This window comes from Saccopteryx bilineata, chromosome 10, assembly GCF_036850765.1.
Source record: "Saccopteryx bilineata isolate mSacBil1 chromosome 10, mSacBil1_pri_phased_curated, whole genome shotgun sequence".
NCBI classification, from domain to species: Eukaryota; Metazoa; Chordata; class Mammalia; order Chiroptera; family Emballonuridae; genus Saccopteryx; species Saccopteryx bilineata.
Genome location: NC_089499.1, coordinates 68554607 through 68570167, shown reverse-complemented (window position 1 = coordinate 68570167; position 15561 = coordinate 68554607). Strand labels below are relative to the sequence as shown.

The following is a 15561-nucleotide window of genomic DNA, read 5'->3' as shown; positions in this document are numbered from 1 at the left end:
GAAAAAAAAAAGAATTTAGGGCCCTGGCCGTTGGCTCAGCGGTAGAGCGTCGGCCTGGTGTGCGGGGGACCTGGGTTCGATTCCCGGCCAGGGCACATAGGAGAAGCGCCCATTTGCTTCTCCACCCCCACCCCCTCCTTCCTCTCTGTCTCTCTCTTCCCCTCCCGCAGCCAAGGCTCCATTGGAGCAAAGATGGCCCAGGCGCTGGGGATGGCTCTGTGGCCTCTGCCCCAGGCGCTAGAGTGGCTCTGGTGGCGGCAGAGCGACGCCCATATGGGCAAGCATCGCCCCCTGGTGGGCAGAGCTTCGCCCCTGGTGGGTGGTGGGCGTGCCGGGTGGATCCCGGTCGGGCGCATGCAGGAGTCTGTCTGACTGTCTCTCCCCGTTTCCAGCTTCAGAAAAATACAAAAAAAAAAAAAAAAAAAAAAAAGTATTTAGGAGTGAAATGTTATATGTCACCTGATTTCAAATGGTTTGGTAAAAGTGTAGTGAAGTGTGTGCAGAAACATTCGGAGGTGTGGCTAGATGTTAACAGTTGACCAATCAGATAGCAAAACCATCAGTTATTCTCTGTAGTATGCTTTCAGCTTTGAGTCTTTCAGCTTTTCAACTGTGAGTTTAAAAATACTTGGATACAGAAGCACTTTGTAAACACTCCAATATAAAATCATTCTATTTTTCTATAAAGAAGCTCATTAAGCAAAAGAAAGTATCAGCCTGACCAGTGGTAGCACAGTGAATAGACCTGGAACACTGAGGTTCAAAGGTCAAAACCCCAGGATTGCCGGCTTGAGCATGAGATCATCAACATGATCCCATGATCACTGGCTGGATCCCAAAGGTTGCTAACTTGAAGCTCAAGGTTGCTGGCTAGAGGAAGGGGTCACTGGCTCAGCTGGAGCCCCCCGTCAAAGCACATACTAAAAGCAATCAATGAGCAACTAAAGCTGCTGCAGCTACAAGTTGATGCTTCCCATCTCTCTCCCTTCCTCTCTCTCTCAAAATTAAAAATTTAAACAAAGAAGAAAACATCAGCCCACCAGACTAAATTACCAAATTACAAATTAGTACCATTTGATATTAATAATTTTTTAAAATAATAAAACCATGCACTTAGCCTTCCCCTCAGCCTCTAATGTAACACCGACAGTTGGTGACTTCAAGATGTTTTATCCACTCTTCCTTCATTCTTCTATTTCAGCACTGACACTGTTCTATATTATCTTTGTACCTGTATTTCCTTCTCGTTAAACTGTGAGCTCTTACAGGACAAGGAGTGTGTTGTGTTTATTACTGTATCAAACACAATATCTATCAAATATTAGCTTAATAAATGAAAAAAAATTGGGGTAAAACTTTTTTAATGAAGCAATTGTTTCTAATTGTTCTCAAAACCTTACTCTGGAAATTCACTTACATTCAATGACTTAAGCACAGAAACATTCATCCTACCTTTATTTGTAATATTTTAGAAATAAATGCACAATATTCAGAAAAAAACTAACACAAATTATGGATATCCATTTAATGGACTTTAATATAGCCATTAATATGGTATCAAAGTATTTAATAAGTAGGGAAATGTAAAAGATACATGATCTTAAATATGTATGAAAAATCCATTAAAAATGCATGAAAAGGGGACACAGAAGAAATTTTTTTTTCTCCATACACTTCCTATAACTTCAAAAATTTCTGCAAGTAGCAAGTATTATTCTTTTACTAGAAAAACTTTAAGAAAAAAAAAAACCCACTTAAACACCTCTTCCAAAACTACCTTTCCTATGATATTGCATATAAAGGAATCAACAGTGACCATCTGTAATGATTTACCTCATGAAGAGTCCTTAATTTTTATAACCCTGCTAATTATAAATATCTTCATAGACAAGAGTGCTTAGTAACTGAAAAATTAAAGCATAAATATAATGTAGAAATTCACTATAAAATGCCAGAACAATACAATTGTACCATACAGTCCCAAGCTAGAGATTCAGATACCACATAAACTCCAGTTATAACTTCCAAATATCTTGGTTTAAATGACAAGCTCTAAAATTAGTTACAAGCTTACTCAGGAAGCACAAACTCCTTTTTTTTCAAGGAGTTAGTTTTTCCCTCTCTAGAAACAAAAAGCTACACACACATATCTCTGCCTCTGTACATCTGCATCCCATCCTTCCATAAATTATCACCTACATTGCTGAGATTTAAGTTCAAACCTTCTTTGCTTTCAATATTTTTTTATTAGAAAGCAGCAGCTAGTTACATGGAAAATATTTTTTCTGTCTTTACAATATTTTTCATAATCAACTAAATACACACCTTCTTCCATTAACCCTCGAATCTGTTCATCTTTCTCTTTCAAAAGGTCTGAAGTTTCACTATTTAACCTAGTAGCAAGTTCTTCTTTTATACTTTTGATTTCCTAATTTAAAAGAAAAAGAATATAATTACCATAAAGAATTACTTTCATCCTAGGTATATTTTTCAATATTTTTCATATTCAAAGATCTCATCAACAATCACAATCTTTATAAGAATCTGTTAAGTTTTGTTGTTAATGTTAATTTATTACCTTGGTTAATTAAAACTAAGAAAACAGCTTTGAAAACAATATAAAAAACCTGAATTCAGAAATAAACAGGTTTTAATATGGAAATGTATACAAGAATAAGTTAAAGTTCAAAACTCTTCTTATTTCTACATACATTGTCTATAAGCATTACATCTGGAACATTTCAAACAGTACATGTCTCCATTTCTCACTGTATTTTTCCATATTAAAACCCACAATGAGAGGAAACACATGAGTATATAAACTTTCATCTACTTTAGTAAAGCAGAGATTCAGCAGAAAGGTATCAAAATAGTTTATCTTTTAAAGCTACAATAGAGGTACAGTGATGTGAAACGAGTTTTATAATTTAAAATTTGGTTTTAAGAGACACTCTGAAATTAAACAATAGCTAGTAACTACTAAATTAATTAGGTATATAAAGCATACTTTCTATCCATTATCATTTAATCCTTACAATAATTCATGAGAAAGGCACCTGTATTATTCAATGGCACAAATAGGAAAACTAAGATTCTGAAAGATTCAGTAAGTTATAAAGGTCAGAGTTATTAAAGTGGTAGAGTTACAACTTAAAACCAGGTCTGTGAAACACCAAAGCTCATGATATGGATCACCCACAACATTGCTATCCATGTCCAACTGTCAAAATTTGATTCATACATAAAAGTCCAGCAAGAATGCCATGTCTTCCTCATCTACCCTGGTCAGAATTCATCATGCATGGTACCACTAAACTGCTTATTCATCTCTGTAACTTAACTTCATTCTGCCTAGTACTACATAGTTGGTGACATTGTCTTCCATCACTAGAAAAGCAAATTCATCACTCGAGGGGATTCAATTTACCTTTGAATATCCAATGTCTCTCTCCTACGCAGGGGGTTCATACATGGTTGTACACATAAAAATGTATTAAAATTTAGGGCCTAAACATTTTATACCTACAATTAATGTTTTGGATCTATTTTAGACCTACAATTCAAAGTACACTACAAAAAACAAACATTGCTTAAAAAATTTTATTGATTAAATTAGTACAGATGAAATCCAACAGGGACAAGAAGAAGTAAGTTGGCTAGGTAGTCTCAGGTTATTATAAATATTACTGTCTGAAATGAGCCAGCTGGTTAAAGCAACCAAGCAAATGGAAATATATGACATTTCTTTTAAGAGTATATACATAAAAATTATAAATATTAACATTAACATTGGTCAAGAAGGGGGAAAGCACCGTGAGAATGTAAATGCTGAGAAATGACACTACTCAGAGTTGGGACACAAACAATAATACTAACCTTAGCTGGTTAGCAATTTCTGAAAGAGCCAACTGTTCTAAATTATAAGACTCAGAAAAATGGTCCCCCAGCAGGAGTGATTTTGCTCCAAAGGGGACATTTGGCAATGTCTGGCAACATTTTCAACTAGCACAACTGAAGAGAAGGGGGGACTACAATAGGGAAGAGTGACACTGTCATCTTGTAGGTAGGGGCCTGGGGTGCTGGTGAATCTTCAATGCACAGCACTGTCCCAGCAAAATGTCAATAGTGCTGATGTTGAGAAATCCTACATTAGAATAAATGTTAATTCTCCCAAGAGTCACTAACCATTACAGATTTTTATTTTTATTACAAAACAACTTTGATCTGAAGAAGTACATATAATATGTGGAAAAATAACAAATGAGAGTAATAAAAATTTTATTTAGAGAGTGCCAATTATACTTAAGTGTTATTTATTATGATGAAATTATCATTTATAAAAATTATTCTAATGATCCCTGCTATATCTCTTGCAAAGACTTATATATGTTATAAAGACAACTATTTGCTTAGAATTGTTTGAAGTATCAAAATCTATCATTCTAAAGGTTTCAAAAATTTACAATTTAAGTATTAATATTCTATAGCAACCTTTTATCTCTCTTTTTTCCAATATTAAAATACATACTTTGAAAGGCATCCCTCAAAACCCTAGGTTTTCACAGAATATAATTAATATTTTGAACCCCCATTACCTTTTTAGCAGCATCCCTCTCTTTGCAGGCTAGCTGAACTTTCTTTTCTGCTTCGGCAATTCTTTGAGTAAACTCATCTTTCAAGGAGGAAATGCTGCTGCTTTCTTCTTTAACTCTGAACATTTCACTAAATTTAAAATAATACTGAGACTGAGGACACTTATTTAAATATTCCAGAGGTAACAAGGTGAGTTCAGTTTGCAAAAGGAAAATAACACTGTCTTCAACACACACTTTAATAGATTAGTTTTAAGCTTAACTTTTCAGAGAAAAATTACCTGCTTAATTTATTTTAAAACAGCTGAAAGAAAACCCATTAGTATTTGAAAATGCCACCAATGTTTATATGTAAAAATAAAAGTAAATAAAATGTTTCATTTTGAATCTTGTCAAATTTTACCAATCACTTCCTTAAAGCACACCGATATCAGTATATTTTAAACTATAATATCACTGTTTTCTTTAAAGACATGTTTAAATCTTTAAGACTAAGATATTAAGAATAATAAGGGGAAAGAGGCTTTTTGTATTTTTTTTTCAAAATACCTCTCTTCAATGCCAAAAGGTAATATGGGTAAAGATAATGTGAAAAGTAATTTCTATGGTTAGAATTAAAATGCTTTTCAAAAATCATAATTATTAACAAATTAAATTATAAGCCATTTTAATTTAAAAAACATTCTTAAATAAAAACCAAGTGTATAGGCCTCTACAAAATATTTAAAATTGGCCTGACCTGTGGTGGCGCAGTGGATAAAGCGTCGACCTGGAAATGCTGAGGTCGCCGGTTCAAAACCCTGGGCTTGCCTGGTCAAGGCACCTATGGGAGTTGATGCTTCCAGCTCCTCCCCCCTTCTCTCTCTCTGTCTCTCTCTCCTCTCTCTCCCTCTCTGTCTCTCTCCTCTCTAAAAATAAATAAATAAAGTAAAAAAAAAAAATATTTAAAATTATTCACATTTGTAAAATACTTACTCTTTTAGATTGTCATAAGCTTCTTCTAGAAGTGCTTTTTCTTTACTAAGAGATAATAATTGAGTCTCCCTTTTGTCCAGTTTCTCATTCAGAAATTCAACTTTCTAGATAAGGAAAATATACAAAAGTTAAACATTTAACTTTTAAAGACCATTTTTACATACAGTTATGAGTTGAAAAGGTAACTAATCACTATAACCAATAAAACAGCACTATTCTATAAAAAGAAAAACCATACTGAGAACAAAATGAACGCAGTACAAGAACTCATACACGGCTGATACAAGAATATAAATTAGTACAGGCACACAGCAGGTGGGAGTATAAATTAGCAAGCCACTCAGAAACAATCAAGCAATATTTAGTTGAAGATCTACATAACCTTTGATGTAGAAAGTTCTGTGAAGTCTATCTTAAAGAAGAAACCTGTTGCATGCATTATACAAGGAACACTCACAGCAGTTTGTAACAGCAAAAACTTGGGAAGAGTGTGCATGTCCCACCGAAAGAGGAAGAGAGATAGATGTCATCAAAAATAGATAAATAAAAGAGGAGCTTCAAAGCCTATAATAATGTCCTGTATCTTAGCTGGGTAGTGGATATACAGTGCATGTTTTTCCATATTATTCTTTAATCCAAACATGTAACATGTAACTTTTTCAGTATGATATATTGCATTTAAAAAATAAATTTAGAAAATCCATAGGCATGCAATTTTTAAATCTTCAGAATGTATCAGAATAAAACAAAAAGAAATGGATTAGACTATCTCACTTCTTATGTCCTGCTGAAGCAGTGATAAAGTTGTATATAAAGGGGAAGGAATGGTGCCTTTTGTACTAAAAAAAAAGTCTTACTTGATTTAGGTCTAGATTAATTCAGATATCACTTAACTTCTGAAAATATGTAGTTCAAAAATATCTTACTGATAGTAAACAGTACTGGTTTCTAGGACTTCCAGCTGCTGGTAAAGCTAGCACGGCATTTGTTTGTAGATTATATTAAACCCTGGTAAGAGAATCTGACACTTTTTTTTTACATTAAATAATTCAGTACATGGCACTTACAGGACATTTCCTCAAGACATCCTATATCTCAGAAGGGTCTATCTATTAAAGATGCCGATTCAAATTAGTTTCTACATCTAAAAATCATAGGAGAAACCAAAACTGTGACTTAATATTAAAGAATTTACAGAATTTTCCTATTATATGTATTAGGTAGAAGCAATTTGACATCTTAAGCAATGTCTTTATTCTTTGGATATTTCCCCTTCTATTCATGTAATATCAAAAATAACATTAAAAAGAAAAAAACAAACTGAAGCAATTAATAACAGAATACATCAATAATTACTCTAAGAATACTTTTGCTACAAATAATGTAAACCTGCAAAAAGCTTTTTGATAAGAAAAACCATACATTTACATTTAATAACTCTACCTGCAAAGAAGTTGAAGATGTATGTTAACATACACAGATAGTCCTTTGCAAACTGACAAATTAATGAACATAGTATAAGAGAATTCTAAGGTGATAAGGACTCAAAAGCAGGGGCATAAGATGAAAACTTTTTTATGCTTAGTTATATTGAAATATCAACTTATGCTACTACCACAGTCACCTTAGAGAAATTATTTGTTATAATTCTTCAGTTTTATGGTCCTGAATGCCACAGTTACAGCAAAATGCCTGTTTTTTAAATCAGTACAAATCGTTATGCATCACTAAATATTAAAAATAAACACATGATTTAACCTCTGAAAAGCATACCGAAAATTCCTCTTCTACTTTCTAGAGTTACCTTGCAAATATCTTCCTTCTCCGAAGGCGCTCCTGGCGGACTTTCAGCAGCTCTGCACTGCTCAGCCACCTTGTCCAAGGCAGTATGTCCTTCACTTACTGATGGAGAAGAAACCAAGATATCAGGCTGTTCACAGTTCACAGGAGTTGCACTTCGTCCACTTTCTTCCATTTCCGTTTCCTCAGTGGGTATAATTAATGTTTCATTTACTTCTTCCTCAGATTTTCCTTCAACAGGTTCAACTATTTTAGTCCTTGGAGTGGAAGGATTAACTATAATAGGTACTAAAGCAAAACCCTTACCTGACAATTCATCATCTGAGTTGATTTCACTTACACTTCGGCTATCTAATGACTGTACACTAAATGAGTCTATTCTTTCAAAAGCATCAGATGAGCAGCAACTCTCCGTGAGTTTTGGGAAATCATCTAAACGATTATACTCAGGACAAGCAGACGCTGAGAGAAGCTGAAAAGATGTCTGCATCAAGTGAAGACTTGATTTTGAGTCTGTAGTCTCTTGTCTCGAACTTGCTGAGCTCTCACTTATTACACTTTCATGGTCTAAAACTTCAATATCACTGGTGGTAGAAGTACCCGATGAGAAGGTACTAACAGGCGGAGAAGGTGTATTGCTCTGTCTGTCGTCCTGTTTTTGTTCCTTTGCTTCCGAAGACATGTCCTTTGTTTCTGCTGTAAGAGACTGTGTAGACACATTAGATACATTTTCCCTAGTTATTTTCACATTAATTACATTCTTGGATACTTCCAAACCAATGGTTGACACGTCAGATTCCTTACTAACAGTTTCTCCATGCTTGCCTTCAGTTTTAGGTGGCAGAGTATCTACTGCCGAAGTCTCCCCTGAAGATACACAGGGAGAAGAGTCTTTTACTTTTGCTTCACTTGTTCCAGCTGTTCTTGACTGTCCAGTGTGCAAGGTTTCCTGTGAGGTGCTTTTCACTTCCTCTTCTGGTCTCTGTGATTTAGATGGTGGTTTTGATACTACTGGACTCTTCTGAATGGTCTGGACATCCGTTGAAGAGAGAAAGGCACTGAAGAAATTTTCAGATTCATCTACCACTGTTCTCCGAACTGGCTTTGTAATTGCTTTAGGAGAGGCTTCTGGTTGGCTCTGAGATTCAGTGTTCGATTTTAACCCCCAGGCTGGAGTATCCCATCCTCCACTGACAGAGGGACTTATTCCTTTGACAAAAAAGAAAAAAGTATATACATATATATACATATTTAAAAACAAAAATTATATATTGTATACTACATTAATATTACAATCATTATTATAAGTCAGTATCAATATATTAAAGAAAACCTATGGAATACAACCTATAATTTGCACCTGTCAAACTCCTTGCTTACTATATAATTAATTAGTTTACTAATTAACGTGGATCTCAAAGAGAAAAACTGGTATGGATCTGCCCGAGAGGAATTAGGAACAAAGATAAAAGACCAGACTGGGCCTGGACTACCAGAAGCAAGTTTGTTATTCCCATCCACCACAAACTAAAAAAGTAACAGTATGTTCTAAAACCCTTGCTAAAGTCCAAGATACAAATGATGCATTTCTTAATAATGTGCATCATGGCAAATTGACCCTACCTTCTACTCAGTTTCATATAAATTTTACTCTTGTAATATCAATAACAAAACATAGTTATAAACTAGACAAGAGGACACTAAAAAAAATGAACCAAAATACTGGTAGCAAATGTCCTCTTTCCAAGATAAAAGTATAATGACGAGACAAGTAACTTCTAGAGGCTAAATTCATTTTCATCCATTCAATGACAAGTTCATTCTCCAAATCCCATTTTCCAAACCCATTCTACAAGAAAATTTTGTTCTCTTCCTAAATTTCAAATTAGCATAAGTCATATAAATTTCAGAAATGTGCATTTTATTAGAATTACTGCTTTTTGATATAGATGGTCATTTACACTAGGAATTTTTAAAAGCACTCAACTCAGGAGAGAAAATACCTTCCAAGTTATAAAAAAAAAGTGATAGTATTAGTCATAGAAATATATGCTACTAGAAAAGCCAGAGATAAACCAAAAACTGGAATACTCTCTAAAATATTTAAAGCACACAAAAAAAGCGAGAGAGATGGACAGACAGGAAAGGAGATGAGATGAGAAGCATGAACTCGTAGTTGTGGCACTTCAGTTGTTCACTGACTTGCTTTTTCATACATGCCTTGATTGGGGGGGGGGTCACCTCCAGCCAAGCCACTGACCCCCTGCTCAAGCCAGCAACCTTGGCCTCAAGCCAGCGACCATGGGGTCATGTCTATGATCCCTTGCTAAAGCCAGGGACCCTGCGCTCAAGCTGGAGAGCAGACACTCAAGCTGGATGAGCTGGAGCTCAAGCCAGCGACCTTAGGAGTAGGAACCTGGGTCCTACACATCCCAGGCCTACGCTCTATCTGCTGCACCACTGCCTGGTCAGGCTTAAAGCATTTCTTTAAAAAAGATTCTGCCTTTTCTAAACTCAAAAGTAGCTGAGTAGAATTATCACAAATTATGCACAATTACAAGTTGGTGGCCAGAACACAAACTACCTAAAAATTACCAAGCCCTATATTAAAGTCTATCCTTTAACATAGCTTTGGTGGGATGTAGGAAATTTCAGTTCAGGGACATAGTTTTATATCCATTTGTTCAGCATATAAAAACAATGCGAAAACCAAATTTAATGATGCAATTGAACAAGCAAGATTAAGTTTGCTAAGTAATTTAACTTAGTGACCTTAATGAATTACAAGAAGTCAAGTTTGCCTCTTGGAGAATGTTTTATATAAATCCCGGGTTTATCTGATACCTACTTCAAGAGGTTACTCCATTCTGAAGACTAGTCATATTGTGATGATGGCAATATACGGGGAAACACAGGTAATCAATAAACAAACCTGAGTCTATTCTAGATAACCTCATTTTAGACGTGTATATAGCACAATTCAAGCTCCAGAGGTTTCATAAAAATATTCTTATATTTATCTTACATTGTCTCCTCTAAAGTTCAGAAATTCAAAAAGTGGGGTACCTTTGCAAAAGGAAGTTGAGCGACTCCAACAAGGTCTAACTAACATCCCGTAAAAAGTTAAGAGGCTCATGGCATAGACATGGGCCAAAACAATCTTAAAATGTGATAACTCAGTTAGGTCCTGACTTTTGAACGATGTAAAATTAAAAACAAAAAACAAAACCCAGGAAGTGGTCAAGAATAACTTACTCTTTTTCATCGAGATCACAGACACCCCAAATGTGCAGATCTTTACCCCACACAACAAACTGCTAACCTGTTCTTAGACTTAGAGCCAGACGCACCGAAGGTCCCGACGAGCGGGCAGTCAGCGTCTGAAAACAAAGACCCACATCCGGCCGCGCTCCCGGCGGCGACTACGGCCCCTCCGCCCACCCGCGGCCCCCGAGCTCCTGGTCCCGGGGCGACCTAGCGACAGCGCCCGGAGAAGCCGGCGCGAACCCGGGCACCGCGCAGCGCACCCTCCGGGCCCGGCCGGGCTCCGAACAAGGTCCGCGGCGCAGGGACCCACTCCGAGGGCCGCGCGGTGAGCCCCGGCCGGGCTCCGAACAAGGTCCGCGGCGCAGGGACCCACTCTGAGGGCCGCGCGGTGGGCCCCGGCCGGGCCGCACTTCCCCTCGAGAAGGGCCGAGCAGCCCGATGACCGCCGCCAAGGACCCCCCGCCGCGGCCGCCCTTACCCGGCTCTCGGTGCGGCACGGTGCCGGCCCAGGCGCCCGGCTCCTCCTCCTGGATGTCCAGCACCCTGTCGATGGACTTCTGCGCCTGGGACAGCGCCTGCTTGGCGAAGCTGGACAGCTGAGCCGCGTTGAACCAGCTCATCCTCCTCCCGGGCGGCGGCGGCGACGGCGGCGGCACCAGCAGGGAGGCCGAGCGCCAGGACCCCAGGCGCGGCCCGGCGCCTGGGACACGGAGCGGCAGCACAGCCTCGCCCGCTCTCCACTCGCTGGTGCTGTCAGCGGGCGCCCGCGACCCCAAATCTCCCCATGACGCTGGAGCTCACCCTCTGCCCTTCCCCCAGCCCAGACGACAGGGCCAGACTGCGCATGCACCGGCGACTTCCACGTCCACAACTCCATCTCAGAGCCCCGAGTTCCGTCACTGGACAGAACAACAGGAGGAATGTTAACGTCATATCCTGGAGCCCAGGGTTGCCACTGGTTACCGAGGAACGCGGAACGGTTTCCATTGTCAGTGATTCCTGGCGGAGGACAGCAGAGGCCCCGTTCCTGTTGGAGAACTAGTCGTTTTCATGTGGGTTCCTCCCTAGAAAATAGCTCGCTGTTCTAACTTCTAGCACCCTGCCAGTAATAACTGCAAACAAAGGGAAGTTATGGAGGCGCACTTTACCTACTTAGCACTTTGTCTCAAATACAGTGTGTCATGGTGCACTTTTGACCGGTCACAGAAAAGCAACAAAAGATGACAGAAATGTGAAAGCTGCACCAAATAAAAGGAAAAATCTCCCAGTTTCATACCTATTCAGTGCAGTTCGATGTGAGCTCACGCACAGATTTTTTAGGGCTCCTTAGGTAGCTATCCCGTATAGCCTCCACAGACTCGTCACTGACTGATGGCCTACCAGAACGGGGTTTCTCCACCAAACTGCCGGTTTCCTTCAACTGCTTATCCCACCGAGTAATGTTATTCCTATGTGGTGTCGCTTCGTTATAAACACGCCCATATTCACGTTGCACTTTGGTCACGGATTTGAATTTAGAGAGCCACAGAACACAATGAACTTTCCTCTGTACCGTCCACATCTCGACTGGCATGGCCGTGGGCTGTTCTGCTGTATACACGGTGTTACATCATCATCTGCACATGTGCACATGCTGCCACTCATCCTACAGAAACTGGGAGGGTTTTCCTTTTATTTGGTGATTTCACATTTCTATTGTCTTTTTTTTTTATTTTTTTTATTTATTCATTTTTAGAGAGGAGAGAGAGGGGGAGAGAGAGAAACAGAGAGAGAGAAGTGGGGAGGAGCTGGAAGCATCAACTCCCATATGTGCCTTGACCAGGCAAGCCCAGGGTTTCGAACCGGCGACCTCAGCATTTCCAGGTCGACACTTTATCCACTGCGCCACCACAGGTCAGGCTCTATTGTCTTTTGTTGCTTTCCTGTGACCGGTCAAAAGTGCACCATAATTTTACGGACACACCGTATTTAATTATTTTCGATGTTAACTTGGTCTTAAGGACAAACCCTGAGTTTACATTTTGCCTAAAATACTAGACATAGTATAAAATGTCTCAGCCCACCTGATGGTAGTAAAAAGCCATCTTCCACAATGGGTTACATGCTTAGGTACGTAAGACACAATCTCTTGTTGTTACAATACAGGTCTGTGGGACAGCTGTGTTAGGCTTCTCGCTGTTGTACCGGCTGCAAGCACTTTGCCTGATTAGTGGCTGGGCTTATAGCAGCGCCACGTGTGTACGGCCTATGTAAGGCAATGGGTGCCTGCGCTGGAGATTGGGAATTGCAGATACCGGTTGCCGGCCCACTACTGTGAGGGCCCATTTTGCTGTTTGTTTGCCTGAGAGGGAGCCTCCCAACCCCCCACCCCACCCCTAGTGAGACTTTATTAAAGGGAATGGCCCAACCCTTTGTGCCTCCCCAGTTTTACTACCCTCTGCCCCAATCCAATGTGAGCCTGCCTGGCCTCAGCCACCCACCGGCATTACAAGGTCCACACTGCCCGAGTCAAAACAAACCCGGGAAGCATTAATGTGTACTGTGTATATTAAAATGTAACCTTTTCTGCATGCAGTTTTTTTGTTTGTTTTTTGTTTTGAGAGGTGGAGGCAGAGACAGACTCCCAGATGCATCCCAACTGGGATCCATCAGCAAGCCCTGGGGGTGGGGGATGGGGAGATGCTTTGCCTACCTGGGCCCTCTGCTATGTTGCTGGGCAACTGAGCTATTTTAGTGCCTAAGGCAGGACATCAAGCTATCCTCAGCGCTGGAGGCCAACTTGGTCAAACCTTTTGAGCTATGGCTTTGGGAAAAGGAGAAGGGGGAGAGGAGGTGAGAGGGGGAGGGGTAGAGAAACAGATGGTTGCTCTCCTGTGTACCTTGACCAAAACTGAGTGGGGACTTAAGCCTGCAGGCCCTCTACTGCTGAGCCAACCAGCCAGGGCCTGGGTGTAGCCTTTTAACATTTGGGTACACGACGGAATCTAATTGGTGGCCTTACTCATCTAGTCAGCGAGTTTTCTTTGGCCCCTATATAATGTTAAAGATAAAATTCTACCAATATTTAACAGCCAGATTTTATATAAAAATCCAAATTTCCAGTTTATTTTAAAAAGTAAGAATACCAAGATAAAAGACTCAGCTGGCATGATTGCCCCTTTTGACAAACACTTTTCACCCCAGGGTGCGGAGATGTAGAAAAAGGGGGGATGTGGGGCTTGCTCAGTTTTTCCAGCTACAAGCCCTTCGCCTGATTGGTGCAGGAGCACGTGGCAGCACCACGTGTATATGGCCTATAAAGGCTATGGGTGCTTGAGCTCGGGGATTGTGGATGGCAGATTGTGGGTTGTCTGCCCGCCACTGTGAGGGGCCATTCTTGCTGTTTGTGTACCCGAGAGGCAGTTTTCCCCTGCCGGTGTGTTTGTTCACCGTTGTGAGACTTTATTCAATGGAATGGCCCCAGAGCTTTCTGGCTCCAGTTTCTCTACCATCTGGCCAAATTCACTGTGGACCTGTCTGGCCTCAGCCACCGGCATTACAGACTAAATGGTGATGGAAGGAAACTTGACTTGGGCTGGCGAACATATAATATACAAATGATGTATTATAGAATTATACTCCTGAAACTTGTATGATATAATTCAACAATGTCACCCCATAAATTCAATTAAAAATACTTTTTACTCCAGTGTGCCAAAGACTCCACTAACTTACTGTATATATTCTCTCATTGTAACCTCTCTTGCTGTGATTATTTACCTTATTCAGCCGTTACCTATACATATTTGAGGATTTTACACCACTGCAAGGAACCAAACCATAAGGAACTATTTTTCTTTAAAAATCCCTCTTGCAAGACTTCTAATTGTACAGTTTCAGATTAATGACCTAAACTTTCTAAACTATTATTCAGTTCTCAGAAGGAGATACTGAAGTCAACTCTTGAGAATTATTATTGCACCTGTATAAAGGAAAGTACTAAATGTTAGTTGTTTCACTTTCAAAACTTTATACTGAATCTAAACTCTAAGTAGAGAAATTTATTCCATATGATTTTTTTTTTTAAATCTTTTTTTTTTCTTTTTTTCTTTATTCATTTTTAAAGAGGAGAGAGAGAGGGAGAGAGAGAGAGAGAAGGCGGGAGGAGCTGGAAGCATCAACTCCCATATGTGCCTTGACCAGGCAAGCCCAGGGTTTTGAACCGGCGACCTCAGCATTTCCAGGTCGATGCATTATCCACTGCGCCACCACAGGTCAGGCTCCATATGATTTTAAATTTTTTTTAAATTTTTTTTTATTTTTTTTATTTATTCATTTTAGAGAGGAGAAAGGAAGAGAGAGAGACAGAGAGGAAGAGAGAGAGGAGAGAGAGACAGAGAGAGAGAGAGAGAAGGTGGGGAGGAGCTGGAAGCATCAACTCCCATATGTGCCTTGACCAGGCAAGCCCAGGGTTTCGAACCGGCGACCTCAGCATTTCCAGGTCGATGCTTTATCCACTGCGCCACCACAGGTCAGGCCAGGCTCCATATGATTTTATAATGAAACAAATTGTCAATTTGGAGTTAGAAATATTAAATGGAAACTTAACTCAGTGATACATAATCACAAAGCTTCTAAAAAGAAAAATGTCACCTAAGTCAAAGAGTGAAAACACGTTCCCACATTGCGATACTAAAATTCATTTTCCGGTATTTATGCTTGTCTTTTTTTTTTTTTTACAAGAGAGAGAGAGAGAGACAGAGAGGGATAGATAGGGACAGATAAGAAAGGAGAGAGATGAGAAGCATCAATTTTTCATTGCAGCACTTTTAGTTGTTCACTGATTGCTTTCTCATATGTGCCTTGATGGAGGGGCTACAGCAGACCGAGTGACCCCTTGCTCAAGCCAGCGACCTTGGGCTTTAAGCCAGTGACCAACGGGTCATGT

The 15561-nt window shown here is 39.6% G+C and overlaps 1 protein-coding gene across 2 annotated transcripts in view; it reads right to left on the bottom strand.

Moving 5' to 3' along the window:
• The window catches only part of TMF1 (TATA element modulatory factor 1), a 36464-nt gene extending 24960 nt beyond the window's left edge, over window positions 1-11504 (bottom strand). The window contains exons 1-6 of one of the 2 annotated variants that reach the window (XM_066244796.1): window positions 11113-11504; window positions 7372-8576; window positions 6025-6045; window positions 5568-5671; window positions 4596-4722; window positions 2326-2428 (exon numbers count right to left, since the gene is read on the bottom strand). In XM_066244796.1, coding sequence (XP_066100893.1) covers window positions 2326-2428; window positions 4596-4722; window positions 5568-5671; window positions 6025-6045; window positions 7372-8576; window positions 11113-11254 — 1702 coding nt within the window. In that variant the 5' untranslated portion in view covers window positions 11255-11504. The remainder of the gene's footprint in view (window positions 1-2325; window positions 2429-4595; window positions 4723-5567; window positions 5672-6024; window positions 6046-7371; window positions 8577-11112) is intronic. The other variant, XM_066244797.1, reaches the window with a different exon arrangement.
• Between the last annotated feature and the right edge of the window lie 4057 nt (window positions 11505-15561).